The 20,156-nt window shown below is 39.9% G+C and overlaps 1 protein-coding gene across 9 annotated transcripts in view; it reads left to right on the top strand.

Annotated features, from left to right (window-relative positions):
* Positions 1 to 20,156, top strand: part of ST7 (suppression of tumorigenicity 7) — a 133,808-nt gene that overhangs the window by 112,782 nt on the left and 870 nt on the right. For 8 of the 9 annotated variants that reach the window (XM_042872479.1, XM_042872481.1, XM_042872480.1 and 5 more), the window contains 5 exons: positions 1,381 to 1,453; positions 3,026 to 3,128; positions 11,978 to 12,128; positions 16,336 to 16,428; positions 18,084 to 18,223. In XM_042872479.1, the coding sequence (XP_042728413.1) occupies positions 1,381 to 1,453; positions 3,026 to 3,128; positions 11,978 to 12,128; positions 16,336 to 16,428; positions 18,084 to 18,223 (560 nt within the window). Of the gene's footprint in view, positions 1 to 1,380; positions 1,454 to 2,334; positions 2,472 to 3,025; positions 3,129 to 11,977; positions 12,129 to 16,335; positions 16,429 to 18,083; positions 18,224 to 20,156 lie in introns of those variants that run through there. The other variant, XM_042872488.1, reaches the window with a different exon arrangement.

The raw sequence follows: 20,156 nt of genomic DNA, 5'->3' as shown, positions 1-20,156 counted from the left end.
TTTGGGAAAACATTGTTTCTGTTTACTGGAAATGGCTTTTAACTCCTAATGCTGAGTAAAACCTGGTATAAGGAGAGCTATTGGAGGTCCTTAGAAACATTTTCTCCTGCTGTCACTGAAGTTGTTCTATATGTGTTTTTAGCCAGCTTCTGTTAATGCAGTAACTAACATATCCTTCACCTAGTCTGCTCTGCATGCTGTCGATTTTAATGATTTCAGTTGTACTACAGTTAACTACAGTTAAGTAGTCCTGTGAAATTAAGTTGGAGTGTATCATAGGGTAGCCCCCAACAACTTTTGTATGCCTCACCTTTACTGACAAACGGAGGGACAGGTATTTCCTAGAGCAGTAGTCTGATTCCACTCTTACAGTTGGCCTAGTCCAGTGCCTTGTGTTTTCAGTATTTACTGTAGGAAGCTCTAGTATTATTTCTAGGCATAATGCTTCTGATAACTTAGTACCCAGTTGGGTTTTACTTGAGTAGACAGTGTGCTGTGTGCAGAATCCAGCTCTAAGCGTTGGGTTTTATTGTTTATTTGTTTTGTTTTCTTTAAGCATAATCTTTAACATTTTAACACTGGAATATTTTCATCAGCATATAGTATGTTTGTTAGGTAGATTATTAGAGTGACAATTTTTCTTGTATCTGTAAGAAAAAATATATGGCTAAGATTTATTATGCAGTATTGATTACTACTCTTTGTATGCTTTGTGCCAGTCTGCTGGTAGAGAATAAATAAATAAAGTTGTACTAATGGGTTTTGTCAGGGTTATGGCTGCTTTTCATATCTGGGACAATATAAAATGGCCAGAGACTGATGAGTATTTTTGTTCAAAATTTCTTTAAGAGGCAAAACACCTTATTTCTTGTTGATCTTTAACTAATAGTTTTTAGTTGCATGTAAAATCCACTTAGATGTCTGTATTAACTTGTATAGTTGCCACGTATGCATATTAAACAACTGCTGCTTGGTGAAAACAGGAAGGAAAAAAGAGCCCTCATGTATTTCTTAGATATTTCATAAACTATGGAAAAAAATCACATTTTCCAGTTACCTTTATGTTTATAAAATAGAGTATGAATTCTTTCACTATATCTCTGTCATGTCACTCTTTGTGACATGACATTTAGTTCTCTATGGCCTCTTTTGCTAATTAAATAGCAATTCACTATTGTGAGTTTTAAAGTGTATATATTTAACTTGGTTGGAAGTTTGAAATCCATGCAACATGGTAGTACGAGTCCCAAGGACAGAATGTACTCTGAATTCACTTAATAATTTTGTACATCCCATGCATACTTTGAAGTATCAAACACTTTTTTTTGTCTGCAGACTTTTAAGGGTTCCGATATTTACTTTTTTCTTTCTTTTCCACAGATATAAGCTTACCAAAATCAGCAACAATATGTTACACAGCTGCATTGCTCAAAGCCAGAGCTGTCTCTGACAAGTAAGTGCATAAGAACCACTCTCCAGCGAAATTCCTGATTTAACTCAAGATTTTTCTTAGCTGAGCCCACACCCTGACAATCTGCTGAGTAAGCAGGATAGTTCAGTCCTGCAGAAATTTATAAAATTGGTTTATATCTGAAAAAAAGATGCATTGAATAAACATTGCACTTCAAATATTAGAGAAGAAAAGAAGAGAAATAGCCTTCATGTTTCACTTCTGTGTATACTACCTGGGTGAGCTTTAGCTTCCTAGGTAGTATAATGAATATACAATTAAAGATGCTGTGGTGGGTGTGCCTTGGCTTTCTAGTCAATATGATGAAAATTCAACTAAAGGTGCTGTGTGGCTGAACATCTTCAACTTTCCATAAACCTGATCCCAAAAAGGTAATAAATAAATGTGGATACACTGACAATAACGTCATTTTACAAAAGCTGTCAGAAGACTGCTTAGATAGCGGCAGGTGCATTTAGCATTACTATGTCAGGGATTCTGAGAGGTAGATGTTGTTCATATTTTTAGACACACAAATATCTGCTCATTCCTGTTATGGTTATCTCTTGGGTCTCAACCTTCCAAGGTGCTGAGCACATCTACTTTTTGCCTGTGGACTTGAGAGCACCAGCCCGTTCCAAAAGTGTGCTCAGCTCTTTGTGAGATGGAGCTCAAAAATCCCAATTCCGCTCTCAGATGCCTTCACACAAATCCCAGGCAGGAGTTGTGTCTGTGCACCTGAGGGTCAGAATGCCTCCCTAAAGTTGGAAAGCAAGTAGAGTGGAAAGCCATTTTCTTGACTGACATCCTGACAGTTTTTGCTTTTAAAGTGTATGTACACATCAAGATCTAAGTAATTTTCTTTCATTCTTTTTATCCTGTAGATCGCCAGTACCTACTGCAACATCTTTCCTCCCTACACAGCGACTCCAGCTTGGGAGGGCAGGGCTAAGGTTGTCACAGCTTTCCCTGTGGTGTCTGCCTGCCAAGTACAGCTCTGGAGTTAGCCGTGGGGTGTGAGGTGAGAAAGAGATTGCATGGTCTGGTTTTTCATTCACTGGGGCAGATGATTCGCCCACAGTTTGGGCATGCTACCTTCAATGGTGCTGCGGCCAGTAGACCACCTGCTACTGCTGCTGCATCGTGCTTCCATCCCAACCTGACCCAGGGGCATTGGGTTGGGACCTCCCTCAAACCTCCCCAAACCTGTTTTTAATAGAAACCCTCCAACAATGATTTGGCATTGGGTTTTTTCACTTTTATTTTTTTCTGCAACTTCAGCCTTGAATATGCCCCTTAGAAAAGGTACCTAGAGCGAATTTAGATTAGTGACAGAGAAAGAACTGACTGTTTCAACTGACTTCCTGCCATGACTAGCTACAAACATGCTTTCCACTTCTGCTGGGATTTTCATTGTCCTTGACATAATAGATCGTTTAGTTTCCACTTACTGTAGAAATTTGGAGAGCCCAGGAAATTGATTCAGTTTGCTTGTATGGGCCCATGGTCTAATTCCTTTTCTGTCCTTTTCCTACCAGCATTTCTGACCCAGTGTTTTCTTCTTTGCTTTTCTAGATTTTCTCCAGAGGCTGCCTCAAGGCGAGGGCTGAGTACTGCAGAGATGAATGCAGTAGAAGCTATTCACAGAGCAGTAGAATTTAATCCACATGTGCCAAAAGTGAGTATGGAGAAAGCACTGTTGTAGCTTTAAAACTGCTGAGATCCTATCTCCTGTCTTATTGCGGTAGATTATCAAGTGATCTAGTGGAAAGGGGGGGTGACAAGTGGGAGGGCAAATAAGATGATCAGTGTGGTTTTTTCTGGTTTTCAACCTTGAAGTTTCTTCTACTGTGGACCTTGAAACTTGAAATTTTAGCTGAAGTGAGTCTTCTTTGTGACCAAGAGTTGTATACTGAGTTGTAGTAGTAGATACCACCAAATGTTGTGCTGCAGAGCAGAACACATAGGGACAGATGATTCTTTACACAAAAGCCATGAAAAATCTTCTAGTTTAAAATAGAGTCATTTTTTGTTTTGATGGCTACCTAAAAGAATATATTTTTATATGCTATACGAAAAGCTTATTTTAGGGTTTGTAGTATGCTTCAAATTACATTAGTAAGTTACATTAGTTATTCCTTATGTAGCACCTGTCATTAAGCTCTGAGAACACACAGGTCAGAGATGAAAAATCACTGAGAACTACAGAGTTCAGTAAGAAAATGGATTTATGTTGTAATTTCATAATTCTCTCCCTAGATATGTGTCTCAGCAGTAAGAATCTTGCCTGTGGCTACTAAAAGCTAATGTACTTTATTGTTTTTCACCTGATACTCAATATTGCAGTCTAGAAGTTCATTGTAAAGGCAAACTAGAGGCAGATGTTTTTTGGCCCTTGAATCACTGAACCTCACCCTGCAAAGCTTATTTGAACCATATTGCCCTGTGAAAGCAAGCAGCCTTGCTGGAGAGCAGAAGACTGGATTATCTTTATATAGGGAACCCCTTAATTAGCTAGAGTTGAACACCAAGTCTGGTCAAGCTAAACTCTGAATTTCTCATGTGTACACATATATAGTTTTTTTCTCATGCATTTCAGGAATTATTTTCTCTGTAACATGTATCTGTTATGCCATCCACTAAGTAGCATAGTTCAGCTGTCAGAAAGTTAGGCCGCTTAATAAAGTCACCTAGACATTCTCTACAGAAAGTGTGGTAAGAAGGGACTGTGTTAGACATCTCTAGATAGACTTTCTCTCCAAAGTGCCTGTTTCTGCACTGGCTATGAAAGAAGCAACTATTTTCCAGTAAGATCCTGATCTCTAAACAGCAAGATTTATGTGAGTTCTTTGTATTATTGGCTGATATTCTACTTTTGTGCCAAGCTATACAATGAAAACATTGAAGTTTGATCCCAAGATTATTGCTCCTGTGGAACTCTTCACCTTCTTTCATCCCAATGGTTCTTGCACCAACACAGCCATTAATATTCTCTTCTACTTGTTCATCTGTTTACTTCTCTATTCTAATCTTGTTATGCATGAAACTTTTAGAATGCTTTACTGAAGCCCAGTTAGAGAGTTATATCCTTGTTGTCTAAAAAAACAGGTATCTTGCCAAGCAAGCAGTTTTGCTTGTCACAGGCTCTGTTTGTGAGCCTGTTCTGTTCTCTGTACTTGTCTCCTTGCTTCTGATCTTTTTTATTTTTTCCTTCAAAGGCTATTTTATTGCATCCACATTGTTTCCCTTCATTAAATAAGTGGTACTCCATTTATTATTCTCACTACTGGATCGCTTGATTCTGAATGGGGATCTTTGTTTTAAGCTTGTAATGCAAATCTGGCAGTTTCCTGGGCCAATTCTTTCACTGCTCAGGAATGGAGGTTACTGGCTGCAATGGTTTCCACTTCTGTACATGCTCTTAATATCCAGCCTGCTGTTGTCCCCTTGCTCAACGTTACTGTGAAACTGAGTCTATATCTTCACTTACTACTTTTTTGCTTGTTCTTTTTTTGTTTGTACTTGTGCATTCTTTTCTTTGGCTTGATTTCCATTGCAAAATGTAATCTACTGTAAGCTGTGGCAGCTGCTCCATTATCTCTGCACTTCCACCCCTGTAACATGCTGCTGTGCTTGCAGATCAGTGCTTTACTCATTGCTTGTGACCCTTGTCTCACCTACCATCACCTGGCTAGGTAGCTTCTATAAAAGACTGAAACTCCCTTTCTGACAAGTATCTCCACACATGAAATACAAACTGCATGTTATTCTCTGTCTCTAATGTAATGAAATTCTAGTCCTCATTTAAGTTCTCAGTCTAGTTCACACTGTTAATTGATTCCTTCAGTTTGAATTTCAAAGTCAGTTACTTGGAAATTAAAAACCATAGTGAAAAGTATAAATTATCAGGATAATGAGGTAGTAATGGCAGCAGAGTTTGGGCTTTTTTAGTTCATATTTTCACATTAAAACAGCGTAGCCCATTACAGACTAACAATTTCACACTCATTTTCTTGGCTATTATAACTCATATTAACACTCATATTCTCTTTGCTTATAGCTAAAGGCTATTAAGGTGTCAATAACATATATGTGATTATAATTTTATGGCAAGTATGGATATTACACCTCAATTTCCACTCAATTATGGTTGAATTCATATCCATTTTGCTCTTAATGAAATGGAAATAAGTTTTAGAGAGCAGCATCACAGAAAATCTAGCAGTGCTACAAAACTAACGTGTCTTCAGAAGCTTCTTTAGGATTTAAATCTAATGAGTCTCTTGTTCAGGTTGAGGAATAAATAAGTAATAAAACTGATATACTATTAAAAGCATTTGCAAAGATCTCAGGAGAATCTTTGAAAGAGGCTACACTATTACATAGAAAAAAATGTAAATGTTTCAGTATATCTATGGTCTCAAAAGATAATTTTACCATTCTCAGTGCAAATCATTAAAATTTAGAGTTATCACAGAAAAAAAGATTGTTATTGGATATGCATTTTTGAGCCATTTGACTGGAAATAGCAGACTTCTGCTAATGAGATGATGACACGAGGAGGGAGCAGGGGACACAGCCTGAACGCACTGAGAGATGTTGCTGTGCTTAGCAACAAAGGGTGAGCAGGTCTGCCACTGGCCTGTTACAGGTTTGTGGGCTTCTGTCAAACTTTGGACTCCTGTGGTGCTGCTGATTTTCCACAGGAGATGCACATCCAGACTCCAGTCCATTGTTCCATAACGATACTGCAGAGGTCAGATTTAGTTTTTACACTTCATTTCAAGTGTTCAAAGAAGATACAGGAACTCTTTGAGAAGAAGGAGTTTCTAAGTCCCAGATTCTTATCTTTACACAGAGATAAGAAACGTAAGCAACCTTGCAAAACCACCTATCTTCTGTCTAGGGGCCAGTGTGTGCATAAGCCTTTCTTTAGCCTTCCTTCCAGCAATTAATATTCTTCTGGCACAGGGCTCTTCCTTTTTTTTAAGTATGTTTTGATGACAGTTTAATTCCCAGAGATCTGTCCATTAAGCCTCAGCTGCAGCTAACAAATTGCCATTGTTTTTGAATTAGGCAGGAGTCAAGATGTGACACGTGAAGGTGCTAGGTTTTTTGGTGAACCAAGGCAATACAGAGCTCAGAGCAATTTACCACGTGTATCCCGGAAGCTGGGCAGCTGACCTGGCTGACCTGATGAAAGATACTGCCTCTGTCTCTGGAGGTTGTCTTGTTTATGTTGCTGAAACAGCTCAGCTTCAGCAAGATGCACTTTTATACCCTGGCAGATGTTAACTTTCTAAACAGTAAGCAGTTAACCAGGAAGAATATTTTCAGGATTCATTTTAGTGGAAGAAAAGCATATCAATAGCCAATATAAGTCAGCAGTACAGCAGGAAAGATAACAAAGCAGAGAGCTTTGATTTCCACTAAGAGAAGAATCATGCCAAATTGTATTGCTTACTTGTCTGATTTCCATCCATTTCTGTCTTAAGAGAGATTCTGTAGTCTGATACCTTTGCTTTAGTACAGCATCCTGTATGGCAGTGTTGGTCCCAGGGAAATGTGCTGACTGTGTCTGACAACAATGCTGCTCAAAAAATCAACAGTAAAGCAAAAAATGGTTTTAGTGCCACAGTTGAGGTATGATTGCCATTCTAGAGGGTTCTGTGCAGAAAAAAGAGGGTCATGGCAGTCCATAGTCTGTGGGATGTATGAAAAAGTATGTGTGTATTCACAGAAGACTTCAGCATTATTTATCTGTTGTGTTTGGATCTTTCCCACTTATTTGTAATGCAGCAATCCAAGTAAATGCTAATAAAATACAACAGCTGTTTATGAGATGTTTCTCACTACTGGAACACCCTTCCTCAGTTGATTTGCTGGGCTCCCTTCTCTCAAGCTCATCTTTATAACTCCCTTCACACCTCCCAACCCAAAAAAATCTTATGTGTTATTGATAAGATCTTTGAATCTAGCAGGGAGAGAAAACAAGTGTTGGTTTGTATATATGATTCTTAAAACTGAGTCAGAACTGTGCCCTGCACACAGTTGTGTGGGGTGGCCATGTAAACCAGGGCCTGAATTTGAAGATTCAGACTGTCTAAATGTTACTGTTCCTTAAAGAAATGCCACTTTTGTGTATAAAGTGTTTCATAAAAGAATATAACCAACCAATTAACCTGAACACTTCTAAAGATTTACCTCTTCTCCCTTTCATTCTTTATTATTTATTTCTTACCTTCTTTATTTTATTTGTAATGAGGACTGTGTGTCTTTGAATGCTCTGTGGTTTCTAGTAAGTTGTAGTTGCTAATAGAAACAAATAATGAAAACAAATTTATTTAGCAGATGGGAAAGGAATCCACTCTACACACCCCATGATATTACAGAGAAACTATTCCAGATATGTTTAAAGAGGGGTTGTAACTGTTCAGTGAGACAGTGATTTGTTTTTGTATCTCCAGTAAAAAGGCCAGTCTTGTTAATTACCATCAATCCAACGTGAACTTGCTGTGTGACCTACAATTGGCTTCTCTGGGCATGTAGAATCCAGTATTTCTGAGCTGTATGAAGCTTGTGCTGTTCATCCCAAAGGGAGGAAGAGAGTTCCTGTTCAAACAATGTTAAATTCTCGTGTTCTGGCCTGGAGGGCTGCTGTCACAGGTGCAGGAGTGACTATTGCCTATTTACAGCCTGAGCTGTAATTTCAGAGGCAAGATGCAGGACTGAGGAAAAACCTTCCTTAGATTGATTTCTTTTATATAGATTTATTTTATAAATGGGCGCTGAAGTAACGTATTAATTTGGAATGTTAAAGGCAGTCCCAGCAGAGAAATAGCGAGAGTGCAGTCAATATTATGAAACAAATAATGTGTATTCAGTCAATTCAAGTAAGAAAATACAAACTCCACCTTATTACCCTTCACACAGACAAGAAAGTGCTAGCAGAGTGCTATCACGATGTTTGTACCTGTAGGCATTATAACAATGAAATTAGCTTCCACTGCCATCCTCCCAAGGCTCATTAAAAGGTATATTCCCACTTGTGCCCAGACTGGCTATAGCTGAACACTTTGGTTCATGTTTTTGCTTTTACAGTGTCAAGTAACCTGCCCAGAAGCTATGTGAAAAGTACTGTTCCCCTTTTAATTCCTAACTGACAGCTTTTTGACAGGAGAAGTTTGGAGTGGGAAAAGAAAGTGCAGGAAAAAACGAAGAAGAGTCACAAAATCCAAACCAGCACAGTGTGGGGGAGAAGGGCTGGGTGACATCTGATGGTGACAGAAATAGTTGGGCACCACAAGTATTAACTCACATTTTGGTTAAGGCTAGATTGTTCTGGCTTTTATCAGTTGTCTTCTCTGAGCTCATTCCTTTTTTAAAGGAAAATGATAACTCTGTAATGATGATAATGTGCATTATTTCCTGTTCTAATTAAGCTTCTTCCTTTGTCACTGAAAAGAAGCGCAGATGGAGATGTGCAGGGCTTGCCATCTCCGTGCTCCCTTTGTGCTGAGAGCTCTTTGCAAAGTTTCTCTCTTAGCCTATTGCTTAACGCTTCCTCTGCACAGGAACCACACTTGGGTTCAGAGCCATGTCAGGACAACAGAAGTTTCCTGTCTTCCCTGTGTACTCAAAGTATTGAAGATGTCGTAACGTTTTGTTGCTTAAAATGTGAAGATCATGGTTGTGTTCACAAGTCAGTGTATCAGCAGGCACAGCTCTGTGAGGAATCTATCCAGAGTGTTGGTTGTCTCCTTGTAAGGCCCAGTGGATTTCTTACTGCTATGGCTTTTATCTGTATGCTAAGTTCTTGTACCTATACTACTATAGAAACCTAGTTCCTGTAAGTCTGTGCTCTGGACAGAGCCTTCAGAAATGCGCTGTAAAAAGCCAATTTACTGCTGAAAGGGCTCTCAGTGCCCATGAATTCTCCTTAAAAACACAGCAACACAGGAATTGATGACATACTCTAGAATATAAAATCAATTCATTTTTATGGGCAGTCATGTCTCCTTCTTAATGATCAAGCTCAGTCTAGCTAGGTGCTGATCACTGATCATTAATAACAAGCAATGTGTTACAACAAAATCTGCATGTTTTCATTAACACTCCTCAAGGTAGGACATTCATTCCTGCTTTTCCCTTATAAATAGTTTCATGGCTTTTATGTTGTTTTCTTTTCCTTTGACTGAGATATTTAAATATTGAAAACTTCTCACTCTTGCAAAAAAATACAGAATTGGGAGTTCTGTTCTAAATTAATAGAACAGATATCAGTTCTGCAGCCATATTCCATTCTGGTCAACAAGTAGGCATGGGATTTTAAAAGGGTGGCAAGGTCATGTAGGCAGCAAATAAGAAAATTTTCTGTATATCTGTAAGCTTGGCAGCTCCTTTCCTCACATCAGATCTTTATACCATTCTTTCTTCCTCTGTTCATCCCTTCTTATACTGCCCTGCCTACTGAATTGCATCTTCTACCTGTTCTACAGATTTCCCAATTTTTTTCTGAAAGGCTTTATAGAAAGTTGAGGTATCACACACGATACTCCCACTGCTAATTTAGTTTGCCCTCCTTTAATAATAACCTGCATCAGAAATGTGTGATTTTTCTTTCCTCTTTGAATCACTTACCTGTTTCCTGGTGCTGTCAGTTAGTTCTCAGCTTTGATCTTGTTCCCTTCAGATCTTGAACCTGCTTCTCCAGCTCCTTCCTGGCTTCTGGCAGAGAGGAGTCTAGTTTTAGGATGCCCTCCATGACATCACGCCAACTTGATTCTCAGCCCCCTCTGGCCTTTCCTCTTCCTTTTTTCAAGGATGGTTTTGAATTCTCATTTGTTCCCTTTCTCCTTTTCTCCTCTTTCACACATCACAGAGCCAGTGTGCAAGGATGCCCTGGAGTCTCCCATTCACAAATCTGTATCTGACAGCAGTGTGAAAAGATTACTGTCACTTCTGTGTGCCAAGTTGCCTTCCAGCCTGTGCTCAGTTCTTGGCAGTCCTTAGATTCTGCAGCCCTCATTCTTCCCATCCAAGGCAGGGACCAGTATGTAGACAGAAAGACCTCTCTAAAGTAGAGGGGCTGCATGCTTATTCTCTTTTTGCTAGTGATTGTCCATACCTTTTCTTTCATACCTTCTTTTAATTTTGCCAATCCCTGTCTAAAATCTGCAGCCTTTTCCTCATCTTTAACTCCATTTTTCTACTCCAAAACAGCCAGCCTGTCAGTAAGTATTGTAGATTTTTTCCCTAGAAGTGCTGCAGCCTTATACCTTTATCCTAGTGGCTAAAGGAGCCATCTCATCTCCCTCCTTTCTCTGTAATCCTTTCTGCCACAGTCAGTCTCTTGTAATTCATCCCATCTCCATGTCAGGGTCTGCCCATGTGGTGTGTGACCCACCTGCTTCTTGTTGCCTCTTGTATTAAATAGCCTTTAAGTAGCCTAGTATTAAATAGTAGTGGGCAGAATATTTGCTTTAGGGAGTCCTGGAAGAGAGCAACAGTTTTCCTGGAGAAAAAGTACTGCAAAGGTGGGAAATATTCTACTTCATAGAGGAGAACTGACAGACAGCAATTGATTCAGCAGCCTCCAATTTCTGTCTGTCATTCTTTCCCCTTTAAAGCATGCCAAAACAAGATGTGTCTGTTCCCCTCCATTCTATCTTTCCCCTCCATTAGCAGGAAGGAAGAAACACCAGCAGTGAGGTGAATTCCGACCTAGCAGCAGTCTGACTGGCAGGGCAGGGAAGGAGGAAAGTCACCTGCTTGAAGAACATTCAGGAGCTCTGTCTTCTCCTATGGCATGAATCCCACTTGTACTTCGTTCACCTGCTGTTTTAGGGGATCCTGTAACGGGGAGAATTGTTTGTGGGTTTGGTCACTGGTGCATTTCATTTTCACTTTTTGTTTTCAGTGTTTTGGTTAGCTAACTTAAACATCAAGGACTGCTGTATTTATTTTTTTCCCGGAAATCTGATATTTGTTCCATTGTGTTGGAAGTAAATGGTGTTACTTTGTAAAATGCTGGTAGCCCTGCTGTCTGCTCACCTTGTGCACTTGCAGGCCTGGTAACCTGATGATGGCAGTGCATTAAAGCAGCCTGTGTGCAAAGTACTGCCTGTTTCCTCAGAGAAGGGCGAGGTGCTTCAAACTGCTTAATGTCTTCTTCATTATATTATAAATGCTTCTAATTTAAAAAGCTCTTGTAATTAGAGCCTCTTTTCTGCTTTGAGCCTATTTTTTTTTTCTGCCCCTTTGATAAGAGAGACATTTCGTTTTGAAATCCTCCACAGTCCTCCTACTGCAGCTGAAGAGCACAACATGAGCCATCTGTCAGTATATCGTATGCTTTGGCAATAATTCAGTAATTATCTTCTAGTGCAGTTGGTGATGTTACGCATCTGATGAAACGCTTATGAAATGAAGCACTTCAGGGAAACAGACCTTTCAGTACTCGCTGTAGAATTGCAGGCAGCTTTTTTATTACTTCTGAAATAACTGTCCTCTGCTTTTTTATTGCAGTACCTCCTAGAAATGAAAAGCTTAATTCTGCCCCCCGAACATATTCTGAAGAGAGGGGACAGTGAAGCAATAGCATATGCTTTCTTTCATCTTCAACACTGGAAAAGGGTAGAGGGAGCATTGAATCTCTTACACTGTACATGGGAAGGCAGTAAGTAATCCTTTTTCTTACAAAGAAGCTGATCGATTATTTTGATTGAGTGTCATGAGAAAATAAAAGCATTTTGTAAAGCATAGAATGAGGAGGATTTGCAGGTCAGTTATATTTCACTAACACTGAAATATTTGAAATTCAATCAGAAAATATACGCCTCATTTAATGGGAAAAAAGTTTCTGAAGTCTTGGATTCTGTTTTTTGTGTAACACCAAACATATTTTCCCATCTTCTTTGTGACATACTTTTTTACTCATGAACAAGGGCTTAATAACTTACCTTTCTCATCCTGAAGTTGCAGAAATTTGTTTGTCACTAATTTTGATTTTGGCAAATTATGGACGTGCCTTACAAGCAAATAAAGACTAATGTGTAGTATAAAACAAGATGGTATTTTCGGATTTCTTTTCTCTTTAAATAGAGTGAGTCCAGTGGAAGACAACTAGAATGCCTGGGAAGCTGACGTAGGAAAGACACTGAGGGAGCTGTTTTTAGCCAGCTTGGAAGAGACTTCATGTAGTTGAAGAACACTGTGTCTTTAACCACCTGATAGGGATAGCATGGAAGGTGGAGTCAAAGTCACAAGGACACAAGGAAAGACAGGAGGCAGTAGACACGAGTTTTGGCACAAGAAATTCCATCTAGACATGAAAAAAGTATTTTTAGAATAAAAGTGGTGATGGATTGGAACAGGTTGCAGATAGGTGGTGGGATGTCCATCTCTGGAGATACTCAGAGCTCAGCTGGACATCGCCCTGAGCAGCCAGATCAGCTTTAGAAGATCACCCTGCTATGAGTAAGAAGTTGGAGTGTGACCTTTGGTCAGATCTAATCCTTGTCTTTTACACATGTTCTTTTCAGGTTCCAGGGAATTAAAAGCTACTATTTAGAGTCAGCCTTTGTAGGCTCTTTTAATGCTGATTGTTCGTTCCTTAATCCAATCCATTTGTTTCTGCTGCACTTTCCACTGCTTTCTTTCAGCCTTTTCATATGTTATTACACAACTGTTTTTTCCTTCCTCCATTTGCTGTTCTCACTTAAGTTTCTTAGAAAGATACAGTTTGTCACCATGATAATTCCCACTGAAAGGAAGTTACCACTTGAAACGCAACTTAAAAGTTGTCATAGCTTCCTTCCCAGTGCTTTTTTTCACTAGCTATCCTTCTGTGGTATTACTTCCTTTCCAGATGCTTACAGAAATTATTTAGCTCAAGTCCTTGTTATGCCATCGTTATTGAACAGTATTTTAGAGGGAATCCTGAATAGAATCATAGAATCACAGAATTGCTCAGGTTGGAAAAGACCTTAAAGATCATCGAGTCCAACCACAACCTAACCTTACTACCCTTACTCTAACAACCCTCCACTAAATCATGTCCCTGAGCACCACATCCAGAGCACACATCCAGGGATGGTGACTCAACCACCTCCCTGGGGAGCCTATTCCAGTGCTTAGCAACCCTTTCTGTAAAGAAGGTTCCTGATATCCAACCTAAACTTACCCTGGCACAATTTGAAGCCATTTCCCCTTGTTCTGTCACCTGTCACCAGTGAGAAGAGAACAACCCCACTCTCACTGTAAGCTCCTTTCAGATATTGGAAGAGAGCAATAAGGTCTCCCTTCAGCCTCCTTTTCCCCAGACTAAACAGCCCCAGTTCCTCCAGTCTCTCCTCACAGGCCATATTCTTCAAGCCCTTCACAAGCCTTGCTGCCCTTCTTTGGACCTGCTCCAGCAGCACAATGTCCTTTCTGTACTGAGGTGCCCAAAATTGAACACAGTCCTCAAGGTGAGGCCTCATCAGTGCAGAGAACAGGGGTAGGATGACTTTCCTAGTCCTGCTCACCACACCATTCCTGATACAAGCCAGGATGCCATTGGCCTTGGCCGCCTGGGCACACTGCTTCCCAGTGCTGGTGGGAATAGACCTTTGTTAAACTGAGGAGTGCCTAAGGGGTAGCTTACAGGAGCAGCTTTTGGCACTGGAGGCTGGTTACACTGCAGTCATCCTGCCAAGTACGAGCTCTTGTCATCTGTGCCTGAAGGCACAGTGCCTGAAGGCCTTCCATCTAACTGTTCAAACTGATTCCTCTCTTCATTGCCTCAGCAATCTGAATATGTAATTCATTATGAAATATTTGTCTGTTAGCTAGCCTGCAAGATGTAAATTACTGTTATTGCATAACCTGTAAAGAAAAATCCATAATTTCTTTTGCACAGTAATTTCAGTGAGAGAAGTCCTTAAGACTGTTTTTCAGGTTTCCCTCATGCATGAAAATGGCCATGGATTTAAAGTTTTCACTCAGATTTAATCAAATAATTATAACTTTCTATTCATATCTTAATATGAGTAATATTTTTCAAGGATGTACTAAGCTATTTATGTCACTCTTACGTCCTTTCCTTGACAAAGATTTCCTTATTATCTCTGTCTGATTCTAAGCTAAATCCAGTGGAAAATGACAGAGGAAATGAATTTAATTAAGCACGTTTGTACCAACAGCCTGCCATATATGGTCAGCTGCCATCACATTCTTTCTAGGTGTTCATGTCTTTAAATTGAGCTGTTCTGACTGTATTCACCAGCAGCTTGTGTGTAGGAAGTTAATGCCCATACGTATGTACCCTTCAGTTCTAACCTTGTAGAAATCAGGTAGAACTAAGTGCTGTCTTTAAGCCAATCAGTCACTTAGGGGTACATTATGAGTGCTGCTAAGGTGACCCCTTATGGGAGGTCACTCCTAATTAAGGCAGCCTCTAGCAAGGTCATGTTCTAACAGTAAAGAAGATCGCCCTAGCTTCACAGCTACTCACTAGCTACATGGAGAGGTTGTAGGTGCTTTCAAAGAGAGTCTCATAATTCAACAGTATTTTGCACTTCTTGTTGAAAAAACATTATTAGGTAGGTAGTTTTATTCCACACAAGCAATTAGAAGCGTGAATCTTCCACTTACAGAGAGCTAAGGAACAGCATATCTTTAGTTTTCTATCTCAGTTTAAGAAGTTTCTGACAACAGGCAAAAATGTGTTAACATCTATCTCAATAGTCTCCCACAGAGCAGTGACTGAGGTTGATTTGAGTCATACGCCTGTTGTATAGACTGGCTCCAATCCAAATATTGAAATTGGAAGCATAATGCTTTTATTTTATAACAATATTCAGTCGTATTCAAATACAAGAATGCCATGTGCCAGCTGGAGGTGCACTGGCATACTGTAACTGTGCTCTGAGGATTTCTGCCGTCTTTCCTCCTGCTTTAAACAGTTATCAAAAACAAACATGGGTAGAATTGCACAAAAATTATGGCTAGTGTTATTTCAGATGCCACACACACAACTGAAAACATTGGGGTTTTATGTATTTTAAACCAATTCTTCTGTTGTCTTGTGAGCAATATTATCATGTAGGGGTTGCTGTACCTAATATCTAAACTATACAGTGCTTCTAGGACATTTGCTGAGGAAAATATTTCTGCAGTGACTGATGTTCATAGGAATAGTGAGAAAAACACATCAGTTACACTTTAAGAGTGAGATTTATATATCGGATAATGGAAAGGGATGCATTGATTGCAGAGCTGTAATTCAGTCAGGCGTATAGATGTTTCCATAAACCACACGAGCATCACTCAGATGGCCCATGACATCATCACAGGCCAGACTGAGTAATGCCTTTCCCTCCCTCTCTGTTATTATTTTCAATTTTAAAAGTTTATAAGACTAAGTATTGTTTTATCCATGACCTGAAGATTTATATCAGAAACCTGACTTTATCTGGTCAGAATGCATTTGAGGAACCTGGTTTTAATAATTCAGCATTAATCTTTGATTGCCAAATACAAAGTGGAAACATGACTGCGTTGGAAAGCTGTTTCCCTGGGCTTGTCTGATCGGTATTACCTGTCTTGCTTGAAATTCTATGACAAAATCTGTACATTTTCCTACAGGATTTTAAGCGTATTGGGCTAATATCTTGCAAACATGTATTTATGCACCTGTAACATGGTCTGACTTTACACTGCCAAGAGTAAAAGAATTGTGTCTTCAGGATTAAAAGCTTTCTGACATTTAGCTAAGCAATATACATACTGGTTGCGACCAAATATAATTTTTTTCTGTTTGTTCTTCAAAAGTGTAATTACAATTACATGTCTCCAGTGAGTACCACAATCACAGTCATTAATGCACGGTGTTTTCTTTCCAGCTTTCAGAATGATCCCCTATCCACTGGAAAAAGGACATCTTTTCTACCCTTACCCTATTTGTACAGAAACTGCAGATAGAGAACTACTACCGTGTACGTTCAACTTTTCTTATCACTGACACCAAGGAATTGTTTATCTGAATCATGCACTACTGATTGCTCCCAATGACTTTCAAGTGGGGAGTAGAGCAGTCAGGTGACAGCAAACCTCTGGAGCTCACAGTTGTTTAAAAGGCAGTTTCAGGCCATCAGTCATAATGATCAGCTATCTTTAGTGTTGTCAGCAGCGTGGAGATAGGGAGTGAGATTACCGAGGAGATGTATATCTGTTAGATCTTGCTAATTCTCTCTTGCCAAGACGGTAGAAAAGATGTCTGATCATTTACCTAGGAAACACCACATCAGACCAAGAGCACGACTGCACAGCGGTGTTAGTTTTGTGCATTCAAATTAGCTACTTACATTCCAAGGCAAGATCAAGCCTGTCTGAGGACTGCCAGATCATTAGCACGGCTGTTATTCTGACAAATTATTTTGACATCTTCTGAAAAGCAATCCGAAATAACAAGAAAGGATTCTCTATGTGTAGTGATGTGTGTGCCATTCTAAAGAGACTGAAATTACCTCAGTCATTTATCATATACATTTATGGCATGTATTAGCAACGTGCCAGCAGAGTTCCCCGTGTTCGACAAGATATGGCTATAAAGGCAGGCCCAGCCCTCAGCAAGTGTTTCAGAGCAAGCTAATGGAACTATTTGCAGTGCTTGCAGTGAAGTGCAGGAATGCAGAGGAAGAGCTGAAGCAGTCCTTCTTGCAAACAGTTACACTTCATTCCCACATGTTTTCTCACTGAAGTCAGTGGGACTTTGTGTGAGCACACACGGGACACGCACAAGGGCAGAGGGGATAAATATGACTTGATCCAAGGAAGGAGATTCCTCACTCACATTCTCTGCTGGGGTGAATCAATACAGAGAAAGATTCTTCTAACAAAAAGTGAAAGTCTGCTTCTGCCGTGAGCACCGATTTTGAGGGCATTTGCACTCTTTGTCATCTTTCAGTCATAACCTCTCTGCTTTGGGCTAAAAAATGTGTTGCCACTTGTAATGAGCCTGTCTGAGTACAGGCAAGGTGAGAGGAACAGGGCTGAAATCCACCCACTCCGAGGCTCTCCTTCCCAGTTCATTCTCACTGATACTACGCAGAAACGCTTGGCAACCAACAGCGTCTCCCCACCCCATTATAATCAGCCTAATTATAACAACACCTCCTAGAGTGTTTTGCCTGCTTTACTCAGAGGGATACTGAGCAGGGGAGGGTGGAGTGTCAGGAGATTTAGGAATGACAAAGTCATGCAGAATAGCTCAGCGCTCCTTCTAATTGCAAAACTCATTTTTCTTTTCAAATTCTAGAAGTAAGGAATTCTTTTAGCAATGTACACAGCGTCATGTTTTGCTCTTGCAGCACAGGAAATGCATTTCACTGCAGAATGGTTGGCTTTGAGCAGGGAAGGGTTTAACGTACTGTGGCAGATAGAAACCTGTTAAATAGATTCCTCATACCTGTCCACAGCCTTTAATTGCATACAATTAAAAGGACAGTGAGAAACTGAGATCTAATAGGCTTTCCAAATTAAAACATCAGTCACATAATGTTAGTCATGACTGTGGCTGTTTAAACCAGGTAAGAATGTTGTTTTTTTTTTTTTTTTACATACAGTGCATTCTTCCTTCTTTTTCCTGCAGCATTTCATGAAGTTTCAGTTTACCCCAAGAAAGAGCTTCCCTTCTTCATCCTCTTCACTGCTGGCCTATGTTCTTTCACAGCCATGCTGGCTCTCCTGACACATCAGTTCCCAGAGCTTATGGGGGTCTTCGCAAAAGCAGTGAGTATCCCCTTTTGTGTAGAGGTGCCATGCTTTCCAGTGCAATAAAAACTCTTCACATAAGCAGAAACACAGCGTGTTGTTAATGAGGAGAAATTTGCATTCCTTCCCCAAACTGCCATGAAAAAAGCAATCTCAGTATTTCCTTCATAACTTTTCTTAACTACATCCAAGGAACTGTGTGCTAATTCTGCTTTTATAATCCACCAAGGATTAGTAAGAGTTGGAGACTGAGGGGGAAAGGCCATGAATAGTGCTGATATGCTTTTCTCATTGCAAAGCCAAGGATATCATTGCCCTGGTAGGATATTCTAGGATATGAAAAAACATCAATTTCATGAAGAGTTGCTGGATGTCAAAATTCTGTCTGCTCCTTCAACAAATATGGATTATCCTCTGCAATAATATATTTTCTCAAACATATTTGTACCTGATGTAGGTCTTGTGTCTCTGGTGCTTTTGATTTTGTGGGGCTCGGGGCTGAAACATGATTACTTTCTCCTGTTTCTTAAATGTGTATGTATGCACTTGGTAGACAGTAAGTATGCAATTCAGGCATATGTTCTTAAACTTCTTTGTTAAGCTTTTTTTTCCTCTCCTTGAGTCTTTGCGTGACCTGTTTGAGGGCTCTTTCCATGTAATCTTCAGTTTTCTGAGATTGGCAGTTGATGCCTGTTGCAATTGTCCCTGTACTTTTCAGCCCTGTGTCCTGAATCAAGGGCTGTCTGTCAAACTGGCAGCATGATGAGGTTTTGCACTTCATGTGCCTGCAACAGGCAGTTGTAGGCTACTGGAACAGACAAAACTTGGCAGTGTGTTTGTGTGAGCTTGACTCACCTGCCTGTGGTCTCTGAGTGCAACCAGACAGAGGTATGAGAAGTGACACAGGTGCTGTGCTAGCTATTGTTTCTGAATTGTGTGAAGCCTGCAAGCTCCAAAGCCATTTCAGGGGTAGAGTCAGACTAGAAGAAGACTAGAAAACTCTCTTCATTTTTGTATGGAACAGCTGCCATTGATATTAATAGAACAGATACCACAAGACTCTGTATGTGACTGTTAAGCTTTGCCTATCAGAGCATATAAAGCTTCTGACTAATAACGTAAGCACAGACAGAATCAAGACATGGGCTGCACTGTGTGTGTAAAATTACTAGATTACCGAAGATCTCTGAACCTGTATTGACACAGTTGCTATGTCAGTTAGCAGCTATAGTGACTGGATTTAGGTGGATCTCCATCCTCATAAATCACCGCAAACAGCAGATTAGCTTTTCTTTTACATAGGAAGAGCATGTGACATTCACTCAGTGACTCACAAAAAGACTTTAATTCGGAAAGGCTCACAGTGCTGTCTGCTCTGGGAAAAGCAGCTGAGGGACATGAGATTGCAGAAAGTCATGGCAGATATCTCTTTGAAATGCAGTTGTATCAGAACAGAATAACAGGGGTTTGCCAGCTGTAGCTCTTCCCTTTCAGTTTTAAGGAAGGTAGTTTCATAAGTAACTGGTTTTCTAACTAAAAGAGGAGCTATTTGTTGGCTATTGCTGTGGTTACGAGCACTGAGGTACCTATTCCAGTATGCTTGGTATTCACTGCTATGTGGTATATTACAGACAGCATTAAACTGTGTTTTAGTAGCTCAAAATTATTCTTTCTCTTATGCTGGCCAATCTCAAAAGCATTTCACAGAAGTAATATCATCATCACACTCCAGGCTTATTTTACAGCAAATTGGTACTTACTGCATTTCACAAAAACTCAATTTACTGTATTTCACAGCCACCAGTTCTGGTGACTGAGTGCTGGGAGCTGACATTGGCCTTTGCTCATTCTCAAGGTAGTCAACATTGCATATTATTTTATGCTCCTGTGCCTACACAGAGCCCCAGAATAGCTGTATGTGACTACTTCTGTTCTCAGGTGCACAGTTTGC

The sequence above is a fragment of the Lagopus leucura genome, unplaced genomic scaffold (genome assembly GCF_019238085.1).
Source record: "Lagopus leucura isolate 7727_CA_CO unplaced genomic scaffold, USGS_WTPT01 Super-Scaffold_100008, whole genome shotgun sequence".
Taxonomy (NCBI): domain Eukaryota; kingdom Metazoa; phylum Chordata; class Aves; order Galliformes; family Phasianidae; genus Lagopus; species Lagopus leucura.
This window is presented reverse-complemented; position numbering and strand designations above follow the sequence as displayed.